The sequence below is a fragment of the Penicilliopsis zonata genome, assembly GCF_001890105.1.
Source record: "Penicilliopsis zonata CBS 506.65 unplaced genomic scaffold ASPZOscaffold_12, whole genome shotgun sequence".
Classification (NCBI taxonomy): domain Eukaryota; kingdom Fungi; phylum Ascomycota; class Eurotiomycetes; order Eurotiales; family Aspergillaceae; genus Penicilliopsis; species Penicilliopsis zonata.
The window spans coordinates 295,392-314,024 of NW_019208921.1; the positions used below are offsets into that span (position 1 = coordinate 295,392).

Below are 18,633 nucleotides of genomic sequence, written 5' to 3' on the forward strand. Positions count from 1 at the left end.
GGGATACTTTTTTCATATAAGAAAAAAAATAATCAAGCAGTAGCATGTCTCGAGGAGACAGAGCCATCCGGCATTCCAAAATAAGCTGCGACGGGCTTTTCACCACCCAGTCCGCCCAGAGCTTGTGTTTGGGGACCGGTCAGACCAGAGAAGATCCCGACCTCCAAGACACCCACAATCTCTTTGATCGCTCGAGAAAGAGCGTTCACTTCCCAGACACCGTTCTTCCCACTGCCATCCTGGCCTGCAGCAACGTCCGCCTTGGTCAGCAACGCCTGGAAGGGAGCATCGATGATGAAGAAGTCCTGGTCTGTCTTCAGGGGACCCTCCTTGGGGGTCGTGTTCATGCGGATGGTGGGGTTGATGCTTCCCATCTCCCTGAGCTTGGTGAGAACACGGTTGGCGGCGATGGGGGCAACCTCGATGGGAATGTATTTCCATGATTTGAGCAGACGGGGCTGAAGCTTCCGCGAGTCTTTTTTTAAACATCCCAGGTATTAGCAAAGTTGGGGCATCGGAATTTATTATTGACTTACCGGCAACGCAGATGAATTCCTTTGCTTGAAGGGCCACGATTTTCTCTTGAAACAGACAGGCACCCCCGCCTTTGATGCAGTTTAGTTCATCGTCCACCTCATCAGCACCGTCAAAGGCAACATCCAGAACAGTGCCTTCCGGAAGCGTATCGAAGGTTACAGCTGTTAGACCGGCGGAGATGATGAGCTGTTTCGACTGGTATCCGGTAGGAACGTATTTGGTCAATGAAGTGTCCACGCCCAATGCCTTGATGGCTTCGACTACGTAGACGATGGTGGTACCGCTACCAATGCCGACATATTTGGCGTTCGCGGGGTAGTGGTTCTTCACAGCGACCTGAGCCGCAGCGCGCTTTGCGGCTTCAACGGCAGATGCCATGGTGGTTTGAAACCGAGGTGATGAAGACAAACAGGGATGGGTTGCGTGGGTAAACGATGACGACGACAGCAGAGAAAAAGAACGGCAATTGGGCAGAGAGAAGCGAGGAGCGAGAGGGATGGATCTGACCCTATAGAGGTTATTATGTGCCTGAGTCACCGTACAGAAATGAAGGATGTGGGGGAGGGTCAATGGATCCAAGGACCGAGGGCGTTTTCGCAATGGGACACTTACGGTGTGAGAACACGACAATTAGAGACTACAAAAGACATAATAGAGTCTTTTATGTCATTATCAGCTACCAGCTGGCGATCATTCCTTTTTTCACTGAACAGCTGGAACAATGCAATCCCACGAGGACGAGGAATTCGCGGGGTTGGCCTTGTGTCGTCATACTTTGGTGCCTCAGGCATAATAAGGCAACAAGGAAGCTCAAACCTCACTGGTTTAACTGCTCAGGCATCACATGCACGTGATGGGCCGATACAGTGTTATTATCATCGCCTGGCCTTGACTCTTGAGCTTTCGAATGTTGAGCAACCTTCTTTCGGGTTCGCGCTGCTGACTCAAGAGACTGGAAATTACACTTCTCTGAATATAATCATCTAGTCGCCGGCTTGCTTTCTTCTCCTCGTTGTCCTTTCCTGACCCACCAGCCCCTCCATGACGGACTCGTTCCCGAGCGCCCTGACCGGGCCATCTTCAAAGGAGAGGAAGTATGATCGACAGCTCCGGCTATGGGCGGCCAGTGGACAGCAGGCACTCGAAGAGTCCCGTGTCCTCTTGGTTAACTCGGACGGCCCCATTGACAAGCAGAAGACGACGGTATCGGGCGTTGTGGGTGTTGAGACGCTGAAGAACCTTGTTCTTCCCGGCATTGGGGGCTTTACGATCGTGGATCCTGCATCCGTCACGGAATCGGATCTGGGGGTCAACTTTTTTCTAGAAGAGCAGAGCCTCGGGAAGTCGAGGGCAGAGGAAACTTGCCGACTGCTGAAGGAGCTAAATCCAGATGTAGAGGGGACTTTCTCGACCACGCCGATTGCAGAGCTCTTGCAAGACACAAAGTTTCTCCCGGCGTTTCGGCTGGTGCTTGTTTCCGGGCCTGTCAAATGCTCATCTCTGGACCTGCTCTGCAATGCCTCCCGCGAACTCGGGATCCCGGTTTTGTATACCCACTCTGTCGGCTTCTATTCCACATTTTCGCTCCAGCTGCCCGCAGAGTTTCCCATAGTAGAAACACACCCCGACCCTGAGACAACTCAGGATCTTCGGCTTGCAAATCCATGGCCAGAGTTGCTGGAGGCAGGAGCCCGTGTCAGGGATCTTGACACGCTGGATGATCACCAGCACGGCCACGTCCCTTACGTTCTACTTCTCCTCCACTACCTGGAGCAATGGAAGGAGACTCACGAAGGCAATGTCCCATCAAACTATAAGGAGAAGACCGAGTTCAGAGAGATGGTACGAGCGGGAGCAAGAACCAACAACCCAGAGGGCGGCGAAGAGAACTTCGACGAAGCAGTGGCGGCCGTACTCAAATCTTTGAACCCCTTCAGCCTGCGCAGCAATATCCGCGAGGTGTTTGAAATGGAAGAATGCCAGAAGCTGCGGGCAGATTCGGCCAGTTTCTGGGTGATAGCATCCGCTGTGAATGCCTTCTATCAGATGCACCGCGTGCTGCCGTTGCCAGGCTCATTGCCAGACATGAAGGCTCAGTCAGCAGACTATATCTCTCTGCAGAACATCTACAAATCTAAAGCTAGAAAAGACCTGGAAGAAGTTACAGAGACAGTGAGAAGGATCGAGGGCAGTTTTGGTGCAAAGCGGTCGCCCATTCCTGAAAAGGAGATCGAAGTCTTTTGCAAAAATGCAGCGCACATCAAGCTTATTCGGGGTCGTAATATTCCGCGAATTGATCGAGATGTCACTGTCCAGAGCTCGGTTCGAATGGCCCTGGGCATTCCCGAATCGCTTGCTCCCATTTCCATTGCATTCCAGATTCTCGACGCAGTCGTGGATCAGCTCCAGGAGACAGGATCAACTGTGGCTTCTATTGACGATAACGAGACCTGGGATAAGCAAACCCAACGCATTATCGGTGTTCTGAAGGCTGAAGACCCGGAATATGTTGACGAGGAAGTGGAGGAACAGATCAAGAACGCCACTCAAGAATTGCGGCGTACGAAAGCAGGCGAACTGCATAATATCTCCTCGCTGACGGGAGGTTTGGTCGCCCAAGAGGCACTCAAGGTACTTACACGCCAATACGTACCTCTCGACAACACCTGCATCTTTGATGGTGTGAAGAGCCGTAGTGAGATGCACCGATTATAGATGCCCTGGGGTGAACAGAATCTGCCGCCGGACTCTTCATTGACCCAGTGCTCTGGTCACAAAGAGTCGGGTTTTCTCTGCCGAGTCTAATGAATTTACGATTTCTCATACTGGCATTTTCTTATTCTTCTTCTGCTTACCTGCGTAGACACCGGACCTTGGCTCTCTACGTCTCACGTCATCGAAGCAGCAGCGCTCAAATCATAAAGTAAACACAAGATCCAAGTGTGGTGAAGGTGTAGATCTAGAATTTGTCAGCATTCTATAAGGTTAGTATTTTAAGTAATCGCCCGTGTTTAAACAGCTACGTTATGGCGGTGATCGATGCTAGAAGCAGCCGACAACCTTTCAGACACACTCTGTGACATCTCACCAGTCACTTCTCAGGCCGCAATAGGGCAGTGCTGATAGAACCCCAATCCAAGGCGCTGCCAAACCTTATCAGTGTTTACGTGCAAATCAAGCTTCTGGTACAGATCCTCGTATTCTGGTCGAGTCATCTTCGTATCGTGTCCAGCTATGACAGCTGAAACTTTCCTGTTCGTCGATTTTCTGTTGGCTAGTCCAGGGTTGCAGTTCTCCAGGTAACCATATTTTCTCACCATTCTGCTAGTCGGAGATTTGAATATAAAAGTTTGAGGTACTGACTTACTTTAACCTGGCCTGGATAGAACGGTCAATGAACGACCGAATCTGAGCGTCAGAGTCTTTCACAATGGAAGCATTAAACGGTGACAACAGCAAACCGAGTATCGAAACCGACTCTTCGCCGAGCCAATCTACAGCTCCTGAGGATCAGCCGACACTGCCAGACGATAAAGAAAAGGGTCTCTCAAACCCATCTGCAGATGACTCTCTGGATGATACAATACGAAAGCCTGATGGGACTCCGGACAAAGAGCCTGAATACCCAGGCCTGTTTACTGTCGGAGTGATCATAGCGGGGCTCTATCTAGCAGTCTTCCTGGTAGCCCTCGACCAGACCATCATTGGCACTGCGATTCCCAAAATCACCGATCAGTTCAAGAGCATAGATGATATCGGCTGGTGGGGGTCGGCATACTTCCTCACCTCGACCGCACTGCAGCCGCTGTATGGTCGTATCTACCGGACATTCAGCGTAGGCATTAGTTAGCACGATTCCAGGTCTGCCACTAACTGCCGCAGGTAAAATGGACTTTCCTTGCCGCCATCGTGATTTTTGAACTCGGATCCTTGGTCTGTGGCGTGGCGCCTTCTAGCCCGGCTCTCATCATTGGAAGAGCCATTGCAGGAGCCGGCGTGGCTGGTATTTTCTCCGGAGCCTTGGTGATCATCGCGTTGTCTGGTGAGATCCCAAATTCGATGCTGGTTGCTGGTAAGATCTTGGAAGAGGCTGTATGGCTGACCAAAGCTTTACGATAGTCCCATTACCTAAAAGACCATTAGTCTTCGGTATGTTCGGGATGGTATGGGGTATTGCGTCGATTGCAGGTCCTCTGCTCGGAGGAGTATTTACAGATAGTATCTCGTGGAGATGGTGTTTCTATATCAAGTACGTGATCTGTATCAGGCTAGTTATCGGGCCATTCGTCCTTGCCTGCTGACGGCGCTATAGTCTTCCTATTGGAGCTATTTCCATTGCCGTTGTTCTCTTTGTCCTGAAGCTACCATCGAAGAACGAGTTCTCTGGAACGTCGGTGCTCAATCGAATCAAGCAGCTCGACTTGATCGGAGCCGCGCTTCTTATCCCTGCCGTTGTGTGTCTTCTCCTTGCCCTGCAATGGGGCGGGAACAAATACCCCTGGAACAACTCCCGGATCATCGGTCTGTTCATCGGGTTCGGCCTCCTCACGATCATTTTTGCATATTCGCAAATCAAGCTTGGAGAGCGTGCCACACTCCCACCTCGGATTCTCAAACAGCGCTCTGTTGCAGCGTCTCTTACATTTGGCTTGTTCTTCGGGGGCTCTTTCTTCCTTCTCGTGTACTACCTCCCAATATTCTTCCAGAGTGTCCGCGGCTCATCTGCCATGAAGTCCGGTATCCAGCTCCTCCCCCTCATGCTTGCGACAGTGACATCATCCGTCATTGTTGGCGGTCTTGTCACCATGGCGGGGTACTACACCCCTTTTCTCATTGTCAGCACTGCAATCGTTTGCATTGGTGCAGGTCTCCTCACTACTTATTCCGTCGACATCTCCACCTCAAAATGGATTGGATATCAGATCCTAACTGGAGCGGGTGTTGGAGCCGGTTTCCAGATCCCTATGACGGCTGTACAGACTGTCCTTCCGGCTAAGGATATCCCTCTGGGATCCGCAGCAGTGATGTTTTTCCAGACGCTCGGGGGCGCGCTATTCATCGCTGTTGGTCAGTCTGTGTTCCAAAATGGGCTGATCTCGGGTCTCCAGCAGTACGCTCCCACCGTCAATTCAGCTACAATCATCAACGCTGGTGCCACTGAGATTCGCCATGTGCTTGATACTATAGGGCAGACAGACCAGCTGCACAACGTTATCCAGGCGTATATGAAGGGCCTTGCTAATACGTATCGAGTTAGCCTCGCCTTGATAATTGTTGCCTTTGTGGCAAGCTGTTTCCTGGAATGGAAGAGCGTAAAACATGTGGATGAGGAGAAGAAAAATATGCCTGCTGTAGGGGGGGCTTGACGGTTTGATAAGAAGATGATCGTCCCGAATATTGATAGTAACTATTGGTCAGGAGCGTGTTTGGGAGTACAATGTGTTACCTAGATTCGATTTGTAGTAATGACATCTCCACTATTATTCAGATAGCCAGCCTTTTTTAATATTGTTGGAACTTTTGAGGTTGATAGCGCTTCGAGATCATGCTCGTCACTCCCTTGCCCTGCGCTCGCGTCTTTACCAAAGATTCAGTTGGGGAAGCAAAGGCTGCTTCGACATCCATAATACAAATAGTGTATCCATTTCTGACTACATCTATCAGATAATATATGGTTTCAATACAATCCTCTGTTGTTGGTCTAAGCGGTGTGTTCGATGTGGAATGAGCGATTAAAGGCCGCTTGCTTACATAATATCCGATAAGAACGCCTCCTGATTAAGTCACGTAACAGCGTTGAAGAAAGGCATCTGGCAACGGACGTCTGTTCCTTGAGTTGCTGCCGACGACATCGCCTCACCGGTGTCTGCGTCATCCCTAAACCTCCTCGGGATGTCTTCGCTTATATTACATCTGCTGTGACTCTTATATCTCTCAAAAACACAAGACTCGCCGTGATCCGGTCTCCCCCCCACGGGGAAACAACGCGCAAACGGTGGTGGGTGGGGGCCTACCTTCCAACTTCTTACGCCATCGTGCACTTGCTAGCCAATCTCTATCCTGATTGCAATTCATGATGGCAGATACAGAGGGGGCCTCGGCGTCTTTCAGTGCTCCAGCAGGTGCAGCTTCATCGGCTGTCATAGAGCAAATCCGCAACGCTACTGCGGAATCCACTCGACACTTCCTTCTTTCATCATCGCCGCGTGAACTCTTAAAGCTTCCATTTCGCGTTCTTAATCAAGCCGAATCGTTCGCGCTCAATACACTACCTCGAAATGCGATGAGACTAGCGGGCTTGGGAGGTTTAGCCGAAAGCATTTGGGGGAATGCTCCTGGAGTGGGCTTGGAGAATGAAGCAATGGCGGCCGCAGCACATGAAGGGGTTGGAATCATGGGAGAAGGCCTGGCAGCAGCCGCTGCTGAAGAGTCTGGTCTCGGCATGATTGATATGTTCCAGGCTTTGAGGAGGTTTGGCGGCTTCTTTTCCTATCTCACCAGCCGCTGGTCACTGGCTTGTTTCACTGTTGTGAGTATCCAATGTGCATTTACTAGATGGCACTCTTGCTATCTCCAAGCTGACTATTATCCTCTACTCAGGCTTTAGTGCTTAATAGAATTACTATCTATGCTTCCACTAGACGGCATCTCAATCTGAACTGGGAAAGACGCTTGGCCTTGCGAATCCTTCCCATCCTCCTCTTCGTTTCACAAATACTTTCGCTCCTCCGTGCAATCCGATGCCAGACATCACCCGATTACTCTGCAATCCGCTATGGCAAGCCAGGAAAGCGTTTGATATTCGATCACGCCGGGGATGGAGGATTTCTGTACTCTTTGGGCTCGACTCTTTTACCATGGGAGTCCGACGAACAGTCTTGCAGCGCAGTCGGCATGGGACAACCCATAAACGCTTCAGACATTCCATATGGCTCATTTTCCCTTCTTTGGCCCGTTTTTATTCGCCTCTGCCTGAGCCATTTTGTGGAGACGTTATCATGTGCTTTACAAGGCCGGGTCGTTGTGACAGAGGCCGGAATGTCGATTTTTGAACAGTCTCTTGCATTTGCTGAAGCTGAGTCTATGATTAGCAATTCGATCGGACTCGGTATCTTCGGATTATCTAAGGAGACCTTGCCTCGGGAAGATGCTTCGCCACGGACAGAAAGCGGTTCTTCTGCCGTCCTTCTACTCACAAAAACCCAGGTTTTGGATCGAATGAATGTCACTCCAGAATTATTGCTTATCGCTCTGATATCATGCTGCAATAGCATGACCTCGCACATTTTAGATGTTCTCGGCCTACAAAGCAGATTTCGCTTTTTGCATACGAGTATTTGGGGTCTCTGCTTCATGAGTGCCATGGTCTGGGGATTACTGCCTAACGGGAGCGAACCTGTAGTCCTGAAATTCCCGACGGTTTGCATTGTGGGGTTTATTCCTCACTTGCTCATTCTAATTGGGATTTTGATATGTCTGCTGATCTACGCCCTGGCATTGACCATCACGGCTTTCTCTCTCCCATCGAGTTTGCCCCAGCCGCTATCCTTGTACCAACGGTTTATGCTTGCCCACGAAAACATGCAGGGCGCTAATCAAATCCAAAATATCAGATTCAACCGCCACGAGGATTTCTACACGACATTGTTGAGAATAGGCTACGGCGCCTTGACTGCGGCCAGTGAAGCGGTATTTTTGAATGAAGGGAAAAAGGTCGTCGCTCGGAGAATGACATGGCTGGAGGAAGATAGACTAACGGAAATCGAATTATCCCGACGGCAACACTCTTCCAACCGAGTCTGGGCCGATTCTACGGGTAACGGAACTTTTGAAGATGAAGTGGTCAATTTCGAGATACAGGAAGCTATGCCTGAATGGGAAAGTGGCTACAACCGTGAAAAGAGAATCGAGAAGCGAAAGAATGGGTCACGATCGGTGAGGTCTCAAGACAATATTGGTGGCGTTGGAGCATTCCGCGGAGCATCCCGTTGTTATAATGGGGTTTTATTCTTCCGTGGTATCTTTTTTCTGCTATTGCGGTGGATTGCATACGGACTGGATAAACTGTTGGACAAAGTCGGGATCAAGTTTCGTCCGCAGTGGTTTAAAATCCGATTCCAGCCTCGCAGAGGTGATCTTCAAAACAGAGACAAAGGGTCCAAAGAGCCATTGGACTTTTGGATTCTTAGCGACGATGGGGAGCTGGAATTACCAGAAGATGACGACTTCGATGTCGAGAAAGAAATGCGGAAAAGAGAGCGTTCCAACAATCAGCAATGGGAGCAAGCAGACGAAAATCGCCTTGATGACAAGTTATATGGCTGGTGGAAATCTGGTGGATCGTGGGGTAACCAAGATCAAAGTCCTGACTACGCTCCTCCTGCAGGCGATGTGGATGATACAACCAGTGTTATTTCCATGTCCACAAACGCAGAGTCAGAATGGGAGGAGTATGAGTCCGACGATGGGCGTCGTACGCCAACCCAAGCAAATCCTTACTTGGCTGATACCCACCGCGAAACTACCCCGATACAGGAGAGCCTTTTCGATGCAAAGACACTGGTGCGGCTTCTTGATCCACGCGATCGAGAGAGCAGACAGGAAGCACAGTTTCTAGCGGCGCACATCAGTGCTGAACAGGAGGGTCGAATTCTGACCCGATGCCAATACCGGAGGCAGCTGGAACGGGAACAAGCCCAAGTTCTGTTCTCAAGGCGCTCGTACCATGCGCATTTTAACAATGACGAGAAACGGAAGCCCACTCCTGACGAGGAATCTCAGATGCTGGAGAATCTGATCCTATCCCGACGATCCGAAGCATCCTCTTCAGTTACCCAGGACGAAGAACAGACATGGGCTTCCGGCGCCTCCGGCCTAGGACCTAATGGACCTCCCTGCGTCATCTGCCAGACAAACCCGCGATCTATCATCGTCTGGCCATGCCGCTGCCTCTGTGTCTGTGAAGAATGCCGAGTTAGTCTCGCGATGAACAACTTCGGGAGCTGCGTGACATGCCGGCAGGAAGTAGGAGGCTTCATGCGTTTATGGGTCCCTTGATACTATCCTTGTCTGTTCTCCTTCGTCTTTCGCTATGAGACTTAACGGTTGCATACATTCCACATTTTTTTTGTTTTTAGCCTCTTTACTCTCTCGTCTTGTAAAAATCACCTGTCCAGGTTAATTGAAATTGCATTCTATTTGGCCGGGTCACTTTTGTACAATAGCTCATATTGGTTCAATTCCAGTAGCGCATAGCAATATACATCGCTTAATCCTTTTTACTATTTCCAAGAAACAATGTATACGATATTCGTTCTTTGAGAACTGGTCATTGAACACTGATTCTGTTCTACCTACAGGCTGGAGAGGCCTTGACCATCTAAATATCTGACACAGTTCAGTGTAAATTCCAACACTGAAGAAACCATTGTTGATATAATTATAGCGGTCCATGCAATTTGCGAGTAAATGGTGAAACGGATCAAACGATATCTGGTTATAGAATACGTTTAACTATAGATAGACTACAAGGCCTACAGGTAAAAACCCGGGGTTGAGCCTATATAACATCGATTCGTACCCTTCAACTTGAATATATGGAGTGGGTTCTCTCAATATCAGATATTGGATGGCTCCCCATTCATGGAAAATAACAAGATTTTGAACCGAAGCCTTCCAGGTTTGTTGTCTGCGGAGCTTTACGAAGATCTCTCATGAATGCATAACGATCATTTGTAGACGCTGCAGGGCCTCGAAGGGAAGCTTGGTAGCCTTGATAGTTATGGGGTCCTCCGAACCGCTGCTGATATATTGCATTTTCTGATAGCATAGAATCACTGGTTGATGTGCTTGTTTGAATCTCGGGGAGGCGTATTTGATGCCGGGGTGTTGCATTTGTGAACATGGCTATTTTAGAAAAGCTGTTGTTATTATGAATTCCACTGAATAGAGAATCATCCCTTACTATTCTTGATGCTCCTTGCCGGTTGATTTGGCGGTGGCATGGCATGAGCATCCGTCTTTCTCTTCGTGCCTCTTGAACTACTGGTAGTGCATCGTTGATATCGATGTACTCGGTCTACTCCCTCCTTATCAATATAGTATGGTTTTAATTGGTGGGAAACGGGCCGTGAAGGTGGTTGTAAGACGGCCATGTTTTGGACTGGAGTTCGATGGGTTGACTGCTCGGTATGTGTAGCAAGTGAGCGTAGAGTCTGAGCCACAGAGTCGGAAGCAGCTGTTTGTATATCGGTTCTCATAGTTCGAGTCTTCAGGATATTGTAGAGATTGGTGACTTGAGTGAGCTTTCTAGATTTATGTCTATACAGATCCTCTAATTCTTCATTTTTCTTCTGGAGATGGCCTTGGGCTTCTTGCAGCTCTAAAATAAGGTAAAGAGATCAGTAATATGACCCGTATACCGGTCATTTGTACCATCAACTTACCGGATATCTTATCATTCAAACTCGCGATCTCTGAACTGGAATCATGGACCGCCTTATCCATGTTTTGGTTGAGGTTGGCATATTTTTCAGTCAGGGTTTTCCCTAGGAATTCTTGATAGCAGCTGTTCACATATTAGCCAGCAAGTGCTTCACATATTTTCAATGCTCATTTTACATCTCTTGTGTTGTCTGATATGACCAGAAAAGCAATGCCCGACTAGCACATTCTATGATTGTATTTGGGTCAAGACCGCTCAAGACGCTGGTTTTGTAGTCTTCAGGAGGATTCAATATCGTCGAAATTGCGTCGGCTGGGTTTAAGAGACTGGCTTGACACGCTGGACACCGGCGCTCATTTGATATTGGCCGGGAGAGACCCAGATTGCCTGCACACTGAAGACAGAAAATGTGTCTTTCTGTGGTTAGCCTGAAGCGTGGTATTTGATGAAAAGAGGAGTAGGCCACAAAGTACGCCTCGGAAGACTTACGAGCAGGTAGTGACAACAGCTTCCTTTTTGAGCTGAGAGCGACATTTTAGAGAATTGCATCTAAGGTAAAAGTCCATTGCTTGACCGAAAGTAAGACCCAGCTGGAAAGATTGTTAATTGGGCTTTAATGATGAAGCCGTTGAAGTTGAATGTTGAAGTGGAAGGGAACTTGTCGTGGGTGTTCACTTGAGGGGTCTCGATCTGTCAAGTGCAAACGATCATTCCGTACTTCGCCTAGACAGAGACACATAAACTGGATTTCAGAGAGTTATGGTGCTTGTACCCCTGCCTACGTTTAGATATTCCTGGAAGATCCGAACGTATTTCACAATTAAGAGAAAGCGTTTATGAAAATACTCTTGAATATTTTATGATAAGAAGAAGGTATTTCCCTGTGCATCGCGCCTTATGGTGCCCATCTTCTCTTCGAATTCCTTTCCTGGTTCATATTCCCGCCATAAACTTGCAGGGAAGATGTGCTTATTGCGCTCATACCACCGGCGATCGACAACCTTTGTGAGAGTCGGATCTCTATCAGCCCCCTCAAGATCATCATCGTTTGGCCGTGACAGAAGATTGTCGGCAGTGGGAGCCGGCGGTGCTTTGTTGGAGTAGTCAAATAATAGGCCGCCAGCCCGTGTAAAACTGGGTACGCTGTTGGCAATGAAGTAATAGAACTCGTAGTGCTATGAAGACGGTTAGCGTACGTTTGAAATAATAAGAGATAAATGATACACATACATGTGGAATAATGACTTCCCCCTTAACCAGCATCAGGTCATCGACACTGACTCGGGCCCATTCGCGACGGTTGTCTTTTCGGGCCTTAGAAGCCCCATTTGCACCGCCAACGCCCAAGTGCGCGCCCACCTTTCGACACCTATCTAAGAACAGCCAGATAGGATCGCCTTTCTTGACTTTCACTGTCCCCGCGGGAATATTTGTGCCATCGTAGAAAACAAACGGTATCAAGATTTCAGTGTTCTTCACTGCTTCTTGCATTACCAGAAATTCTTTTCGGAGGTTATCCCGAGCCTCTGCCTCCGCCTCCAGAGCCGCTTTTGTCATTGCCCTGGGCGGCGGCCTGGCATTTGGATTCGGCGTGATGCGTCGTGAAATTGATTTTTCACTATCCTCCATTGGTGTCTTGGAAGCTGATCGCGGGACACTCAACTCCCGTGGAGTGGCCGAGGAGTCTTCCTCCGTTTCATCGTAATCATCCCCGAAAGAGAGCTTGCTTTTAACCGGCTTCTTCTTCTTCTTCTTTGGTGGACCGTCACTCCTCGGGGTTGAAGTTCTATGGTTTCGTTATCAGCGGGCGTACTTGTAACAGAGACTCACACCTTCACTCACCCGTCAGTTACGTCACCCGTAGAAGGGGTGGCACCTCTTGAATTACCGGCTGTAAACCTCCCTAGCGACCTGTCATGTGCCTCTCTTTCCTTCTGTTCGAGAACCTCTGCGCGACGTTTGCGAAAATCGGAAAGATGGACCAAACCAACTGTCTGCGACTTGAGCAAATCTTCCGCAGACACGGTCTGGCTCGTAAACGACCGAGGGGTTGAGCTTTGTGATTCCGGTGGTGGCATATTGGTCAATAGGTGCCCCGAGATTAGTCAATGGAGGATCCTCAGGAGGAATTTCTTTTAAGCTTTGGGAGGGATCGATAATCGCAAGCCTGGCTAAAACTACTACTGACGTACTACCGTACTACGGCCATCTCAGCACGTGATAGGATGAGTTTCCTAAATTCCTGCTGAGCTGACGACCACCCTTTTTCACCTAATAGAAATGATATGGGATAGGTAAGGAAAATAAATCTATAGTATAGATGTACATTGATTAATAAATATCTAAATATATACAGTTATTAGTCCTTGAAAATGGCTGTAACTAGTAACTCGCCATTGAACAATCTGATTGTGAATAACCAATTGAAGCAAACATGCCAAGATCCGCATTATCTTCTGTTGACCTCCGCAAGCTATCCAAGCTTGTAAAAGAAATCATATCCAATTCCTTTCTTCCAAGGATTTAGGAAGCTCAGATTAATCTTCATTCCTCTTTGAAAATGTCGCACATTATGGATTATGACGACGATGACGATGACCTTTACGACCCGGCCGATGCTGTTCCAGTGCACCAGAACCAGAATGGTTTGCAACAAAAGCCGCAGGAGGCAGATGGTGCCGAGGAGGAAGAAGTTGAGGTAGAAGATGACGATGTATGCTCATATGCCAATTTCTGCGAAATATTTATCGTTTCCTAACTTCGATAGGACGAGTTCAATATTATTACAGAAGCTCCCCCAGAGGCTGTTCTCGCCGAACCGTGAGTAGATATGACGATTACTTTGATACTGGCAATTTTTCCCCGGACCTCGCTGATCTTCGCTTTCAATAGCACGCATCCTCGTCATACTGTACTGCGGAACGAGTTACAACGGCCAGGCTCGACTGATTCAGCCGCGAAATCTGCCACATCCTCTGCCACTCCCAGACTCGAGGTTCCAACACCAGTGATTACCGGGGCAAGGCCAGTAGTGCCTTTAAACCAGAAACCAGGTTCGGAATACCCACCTGTAAAAGTATCGACGATCGATGTCCATGCAAACCCGGTATTACCTCAAACCGGGAAAACGGTCCTTGCTACAGATATGGATGCCGACTTCCCCACAGAAGATGACAAGCCGTGGAGGCGGCCGGGGTCAGATATATCGGATTACTTCAACTACGGATTCGACGAATTTACCTGGGTTAGCTATTGTCTAAAACAACAAGACTTACGGAAAGAAGTCGGCGACCAGAAGAGACAGCTGGATGATATGCAAACGTTCTTGACGATGGGACTTCCACCAATGCCTGGCGGACCTCAACCAGGACCTGGGGGAGCGCCAGGAAGCGCCCCTCAAGGAATGCCAGGAATGCCCGGCATGCCTGAAATGTCTCCTGATATGATGCAGGGTATGCTGGCCGGCATGATGGCCCAGGGTCTTGATCCTTCTTCAATGGACCCTATGTCATTCATGCAACACGCACAGGCTATGATGGGCGGCCAGTCCGGCGCTGGCGGCGGACAGCAAGGCCAACCAGGCTTCGGCAGCCAATCCCAACAAGGCTTTGGAGGGCAAGGAGGTGGCCAGGGGCCTATGGGATACGGAGGCTATGACCAGCGCTCAGGATATGGCGGTGCCGGCAGAGGACGAGGCGGGAGGAGATGGTAGGCCCAGGACCAACTTTGTACTCTATAATTACAGTAATCTTTGTGATTCCCCTTCAATCACTTCAAATTGGGAGCCCGTGGGAAAATACCTAGTATATGCCGTGAAAAAGCATAGAATCTAGTTGTATTAGATGGCTTTCCATCTCACGACCACTATGGAGTTTGGTCGGTAACTACCTGTAGTTAATTGGTTGTTTCCTTTGGGTACTCGTATGTATCGGGGTAAAGGAGCTGCGTCGAGAGTACAGCCAGCTTAGAGTGGTAAACAAAGCTTCAAGCAGAGCAACTAATTCGAAAAGACGTTAATGGAAATTGAATCCTAGCTAGATTAACCGATCCAACATATCAATGCCCTTATTTACCTTGCATCTGTAGAGTTCTCCTCTGTTCTCTCGGCTCTAGCTCCGGTTTGTCGGCATCGCAAGGAAGAGCTGTCGGGGCTTGGCATTCTGGAAATTTCTCGCGGTCCGACCAGCCCAGATCTTCTTCCCCCAGACAGTTGTTAACTTTCTCCAGCTTCGAATCTCTCTACCACCGACCGTCTCTGCCGTGAAAACACACTCACATCTCCAGTAAATCAATTTGATCTTACTTTCTCGACACACATCAAAAATGGTAAGTCAATACTGAATGATTTCGGCCTCGTTCTGCGGGCGAAAGCTTCTGACGAGGCACTTTTTTCGCTGGGCGCATCATCTCCTTTGATCACGTCTCTGGCTGGCTGACAATCGCTAACAAAAATTCTGGTATCAGTCTGCCCTTCGCAACATCAAGAGCCTTGCTCCCCTCCTTGACCGTGTCCTGGTCCAGCGCATCAAGCCCGAGACCAAGACCGCCTCCGGCATCTTCCTCCCCGAGAGCAGCGTCAAGGAGCAGAACGAGGCCAAGGTCCTTGCTGTTGGACCCGGTGCCATGGACAAGAACGGCCAGAGACTCCCCATGAGCGTTGCTCCTGGTGACAAGGTTCTGATTCCCCAGGTACGTTTTTCGCCAACTCGTCAGAAACATAACTGTTTTTTCTTATATCTCCTGCTTTGACAAAAATTGACTTACTCGTTTAATAGTTCGGTGGCAGCCCCCTCAAGGTTGGCGAGGAGGAGTTCACCCTTTTCCGTGATCATGAGTATGTGACCCTCGTTCTTCAATGACTTCATCTTGCAACGAAAGTTCGACATCTAACCTATCTGTTTGCTTAGGCTTCTTGCCAAGATCAACGAGTAAAGAACACACCATAATCCGAAATGATAATAAAAACAGCCTTTCTGGGCATACCATTAACGCTATCATTCCTGCTCTGCTCGGGGCGAAGAGTCGTCTGAGCAGGTCGATCAGCCTGTATTATATCACGCAATCCCATGAGCCTCAACTAAGGCTCAAATTTATAACACCACAAAAAATCTACTCGGGAGAACAGATTCGACTGTGCATGTAATAATGCGCGGGAGCCTCTTCTCTTTCCATATCTGCTATATTTATTTGTCCTCGTTGTCAGCGTGAAATGGGCCCTCCCTTTTGCATGTCCCTCTGCCGATGTATTTGTATCTAGCGACTGTGATCTACGCCCGGATAGAAGTGCGTAAAACTTGAAATGATAATCTCCACTCAACTTCTTTTTTTTCACTTATCATGGTTTCACATATCTTGGCCATATTACTTGTAGTGCCATCTTCCCTGCCGGAGAATACATGACACAACATATGATTCCATAGAAAAAAACACGCTACATCCGAGATGCCTGCCTCAACCAACAACACAGTCAATAACGTCGCCTATTCTTTTTATCGTGTTCATCCCCACGACCTCACTGAACAGGCGAGCCCTAGCTTCTGAGTCTAGCTCAATAAAACGCGAGAGCACCGAGTCTTCTTTACAGAAATGCATGTGAGAGCCGTCGCTCTTGTATCGGGGCCCATGTCCGTTATGGTGTCCCAAGTCGGCCAAGACCATTTGAGCAGCGAATGGATTCAGCCCTGCTCGACGGAGGAAGATCTCCCAAGGGGTTTCCTCTGGGGAGAAGGTCAAATGGAGGTTTGTTTTCTTCCTGTCGGTAGTAGTAACTGGGACATTGATGGCTGTAAACCCGCTGGGTAGTATATCTCGCTCTGTATTCGGCAATGCGGTCGCGTGTTTGTGGGCGAGTGCGAGAATCCATTCCGCATGAGAGTATGGTAAGGATGAAATCATCAGCGGGATGACTATGGCAAGACTTGACAGTGATGTGCAGAAGGCTGTTAAGGAGGCCACTGAGGCGAGCGTGCCTTTATCAGCTGCTAGCACTGTTCTATCTCTGTTTTCAACTGGTGAATGAGAGATGAAGATATAGAGTCTCTCGTAGCGATGAGCGAGACGAAAAATCCGTTCTCGCAAAGGAGAATTGATCTCTTGAATCGTTTTGATTTCAGGATCGTTCGGTTTGTGGCCAGGTAGGTATAGCTGATTGATGGCCTGGGAAGCAGTTAGAATGACCCCCGTTGTAGGTGAAACGATGATGTCCGCCTCGCACGCGAGAGTGTCGCTGACAAAATTCTGCTGTGTTTGGATGCTTTTCACTTGTTTGCTTGATTTTGGGTAGTTGTAGTCTCTATATACCAGAGTTGGTGTATTCTCCATCCCTTCCAGGAACTGTACAAGCGAGCGGTGGCTCTTTAAGAGCGTAGTCGATAAGAATAGTGAAACTTGCGTCCCATCTTTTAGTTGCTGAATCTGAGGAGCTTGAGGGAGGGTCGGTATGAGTGGTATCTTATGTTTCTTTCCATGCTTGACTCTGAAACGGCTGGAAGGCTTGACAACGTCTTGACTTGCAGCCATTGTGGCTTCTCCTTCAAAGTGTCGACTTATTTCACCTGTCTTTATTCCAATGACTTTGCCTCTCGTCTCAATGAAACTGTCCAGAGAACCGAGTGCTGGGCGCCCTATCATGGACTCAATTGCCGGCTTGTTATCGACAGAAGCAGTAGAGACCAATATATCTGCTTTCCGTTGCCTCTTTGTGGTACTTCGAGATACCCTTGTCTTTCGCTTCAACGGTAACATGGATATTTCTTGTGATTGCGACTTGTCGATTCGAGTCTGCTGATCGGTAGAATTTGTACAGGTTGGAGTAGATTGCGTTGCTTCCCAATGCTGTGCCGTCGATTGACTCTCATTCCAACATGCGGTGTTTCCAACACTAAGCAATGAGCTCGAAATAGCCTGATCCATATGACCTTCCTGATCGGTGCTGTCTCGAGGATCTGTTTCATGCCCCGGTAGTTCCGTCATCACTTTCTTGCTCGTCTGTCCTCCCGTTGTAAGTTCAACGTCGTTTGTAGAGATCTGGACTATCGGGTCCTGTCTGGAGAAGAGGGACTTAGTACTGCTGGGTTTTGGGCTGGAAGTGTTGATTATGTCGACTCCGGCCTCAGTTCTATGTGGTGTAGAAAGTAAATTCGATTCCGGTGAGATTTCTTTATTGCCAATGACACAAGATCTTGAGGATCCTGCCTCTGAACCTTCTTTTCTTTGGCTGGAGGCTTGATGGTCTTCAAAGCGAAACATGCACTCAGCTTCTTCGAAAAATCCCGGTAGCTCGATGATGGGTATAGTTGACGGTATAGTCCTAGAGTGAGAAAGCGCGACATCCCTCGATTCTTCCCGGCTAGGAGATGCGATAGACGATAAAGCGGTAGTATTTTGTGTGGTATGAGTGTTGTTAATAGTGTGAGACGCCCCAGGGGAGGCAGGACTCGGCAGGAGACACGATGTGATTTTCGCTGCATCGCAGATGGGGAAGTTATCCTTGTAATCAGTTGCATGAGAAATAGCTGCTCTTGATCGGACCGCTGTTTTCTGCTGGTGTATGATTTGCACGATCAGTATCAGTACCCTTATTATCAGCCCTAATAATTCGACGTACCTGATATTGGTTGGCGATATCACCGTATATATTGGAAAGTTCTTCC

General features: G+C 48.7%; 9 protein-coding genes across 9 annotated transcripts; 5 read left to right on the plus strand and 4 right to left on the minus strand.

Moving 5' to 3' along the window:
• Positions 1 to 32: 32 nt before the first annotated feature.
• ASPZODRAFT_153279 (hypothetical protein) lies at positions 33 to 915 on the minus strand (the record flags this gene model as incomplete). Its single annotated transcript, XM_022725953.1, has 2 exons — positions 33 to 475; positions 537 to 915. The coding sequence occupies 2 exons, from the start codon at positions 913 to 915 to the stop codon at positions 33 to 35; spliced, it is 822 nt and encodes a 273-aa protein (XP_022579461.1).
• Positions 916 to 1,578: 663 nt separating this feature from the next.
• Positions 1,579 to 3,252, plus strand: ASPZODRAFT_17864 (hypothetical protein; the record flags this gene model as incomplete). The annotated part of the gene is made up of 1 exon (XM_022727104.1): positions 1,579 to 3,252. One exon carries the CDS (start codon positions 1,579 to 1,581, stop codon positions 3,250 to 3,252), a length of 1,674 nt encoding a protein of 557 aa, XP_022579462.1.
• Positions 3,253 to 3,967: 715 nt separating this feature from the next.
• On the plus strand, positions 3,968 to 5,903 carry ASPZODRAFT_153281 (hypothetical protein; the record flags this gene model as incomplete). The annotated part of the gene is made up of 5 exons (XM_022725954.1): positions 3,968 to 4,079; positions 4,152 to 4,372; positions 4,420 to 4,579; positions 4,657 to 4,786; positions 4,850 to 5,903. 5 exons carry the CDS (start codon positions 3,968 to 3,970, stop codon positions 5,901 to 5,903), a joined length of 1,677 nt encoding a protein of 558 aa, XP_022579463.1.
• Positions 5,904 to 6,345: 442 nt separating this feature from the next.
• On the plus strand, positions 6,346 to 9,811 carry ASPZODRAFT_134374 (hypothetical protein). Its single transcript, XM_022723512.1, has 2 exons — positions 6,346 to 7,066; positions 7,138 to 9,811. Exons 1-2 carry the CDS (start codon positions 6,614 to 6,616, stop codon positions 9,592 to 9,594), a joined length of 2,910 nt encoding a protein of 969 aa, XP_022579464.1. The 5' UTR covers positions 6,346 to 6,613; the 3' UTR covers positions 9,595 to 9,811.
• A 282-nt stretch (positions 9,812 to 10,093) lies between these two features.
• On the minus strand, positions 10,094 to 11,816 carry ASPZODRAFT_657237 (hypothetical protein). Its single transcript, XM_022729325.1, has 5 exons — positions 11,471 to 11,816; positions 11,158 to 11,394; positions 10,983 to 11,104; positions 10,502 to 10,918; positions 10,094 to 10,443 (listed from the first exon to the last, which is right to left on the minus strand). The coding sequence occupies exons 1-5, from the start codon at positions 11,545 to 11,547 to the stop codon at positions 10,178 to 10,180; spliced, it is 1,119 nt and encodes a 372-aa protein (XP_022579465.1). The 5' UTR covers positions 11,548 to 11,816; the 3' UTR covers positions 10,094 to 10,177.
• On the minus strand, positions 11,775 to 13,126 carry ASPZODRAFT_134376 (hypothetical protein). The gene is made up of 3 exons (XM_022723513.1): positions 12,824 to 13,126; positions 12,212 to 12,767; positions 11,775 to 12,156 (listed from the first exon to the last, which is right to left on the minus strand). Exons 1-3 carry the CDS (start codon positions 13,057 to 13,059, stop codon positions 11,839 to 11,841), a joined length of 1,110 nt encoding a protein of 369 aa, XP_022579466.1. The 5' UTR covers positions 13,060 to 13,126; the 3' UTR covers positions 11,775 to 11,838.
• Positions 13,127 to 13,547: 421 nt separating this feature from the next.
• Positions 13,548 to 15,114, plus strand: ASPZODRAFT_134377 (hypothetical protein). Its single transcript, XM_022723514.1, has 4 exons — positions 13,548 to 13,694; positions 13,749 to 13,801; positions 13,874 to 14,978; positions 15,055 to 15,114. Exons 1-3 carry the CDS (start codon positions 13,554 to 13,556, stop codon positions 14,691 to 14,693), a joined length of 1,014 nt encoding a protein of 337 aa, XP_022579467.1. The 5' UTR covers positions 13,548 to 13,553; the 3' UTR covers positions 14,694 to 14,978; positions 15,055 to 15,114.
• Positions 15,115 to 15,206: 92 nt separating this feature from the next.
• On the plus strand, positions 15,207 to 16,298 carry ASPZODRAFT_134378 (hypothetical protein). Its single transcript, XM_022723515.1, has 4 exons — positions 15,207 to 15,307; positions 15,446 to 15,670; positions 15,757 to 15,815; positions 15,889 to 16,298. Exons 1-4 carry the CDS (start codon positions 15,305 to 15,307, stop codon positions 15,911 to 15,913), a joined length of 312 nt encoding a protein of 103 aa, XP_022579468.1. The 5' UTR covers positions 15,207 to 15,304; the 3' UTR covers positions 15,914 to 16,298.
• Positions 16,293 to 17,692, minus strand: ASPZODRAFT_134379 (hypothetical protein). Its single transcript, XM_022723516.1, has one exon. It carries the CDS (start codon positions 17,498 to 17,500, stop codon positions 16,433 to 16,435), a length of 1,068 nt encoding a protein of 355 aa, XP_022579469.1. The 5' UTR covers positions 17,501 to 17,692; the 3' UTR covers positions 16,293 to 16,432.
• Between the last annotated feature and the right edge of the window lie 941 nt (positions 17,693 to 18,633).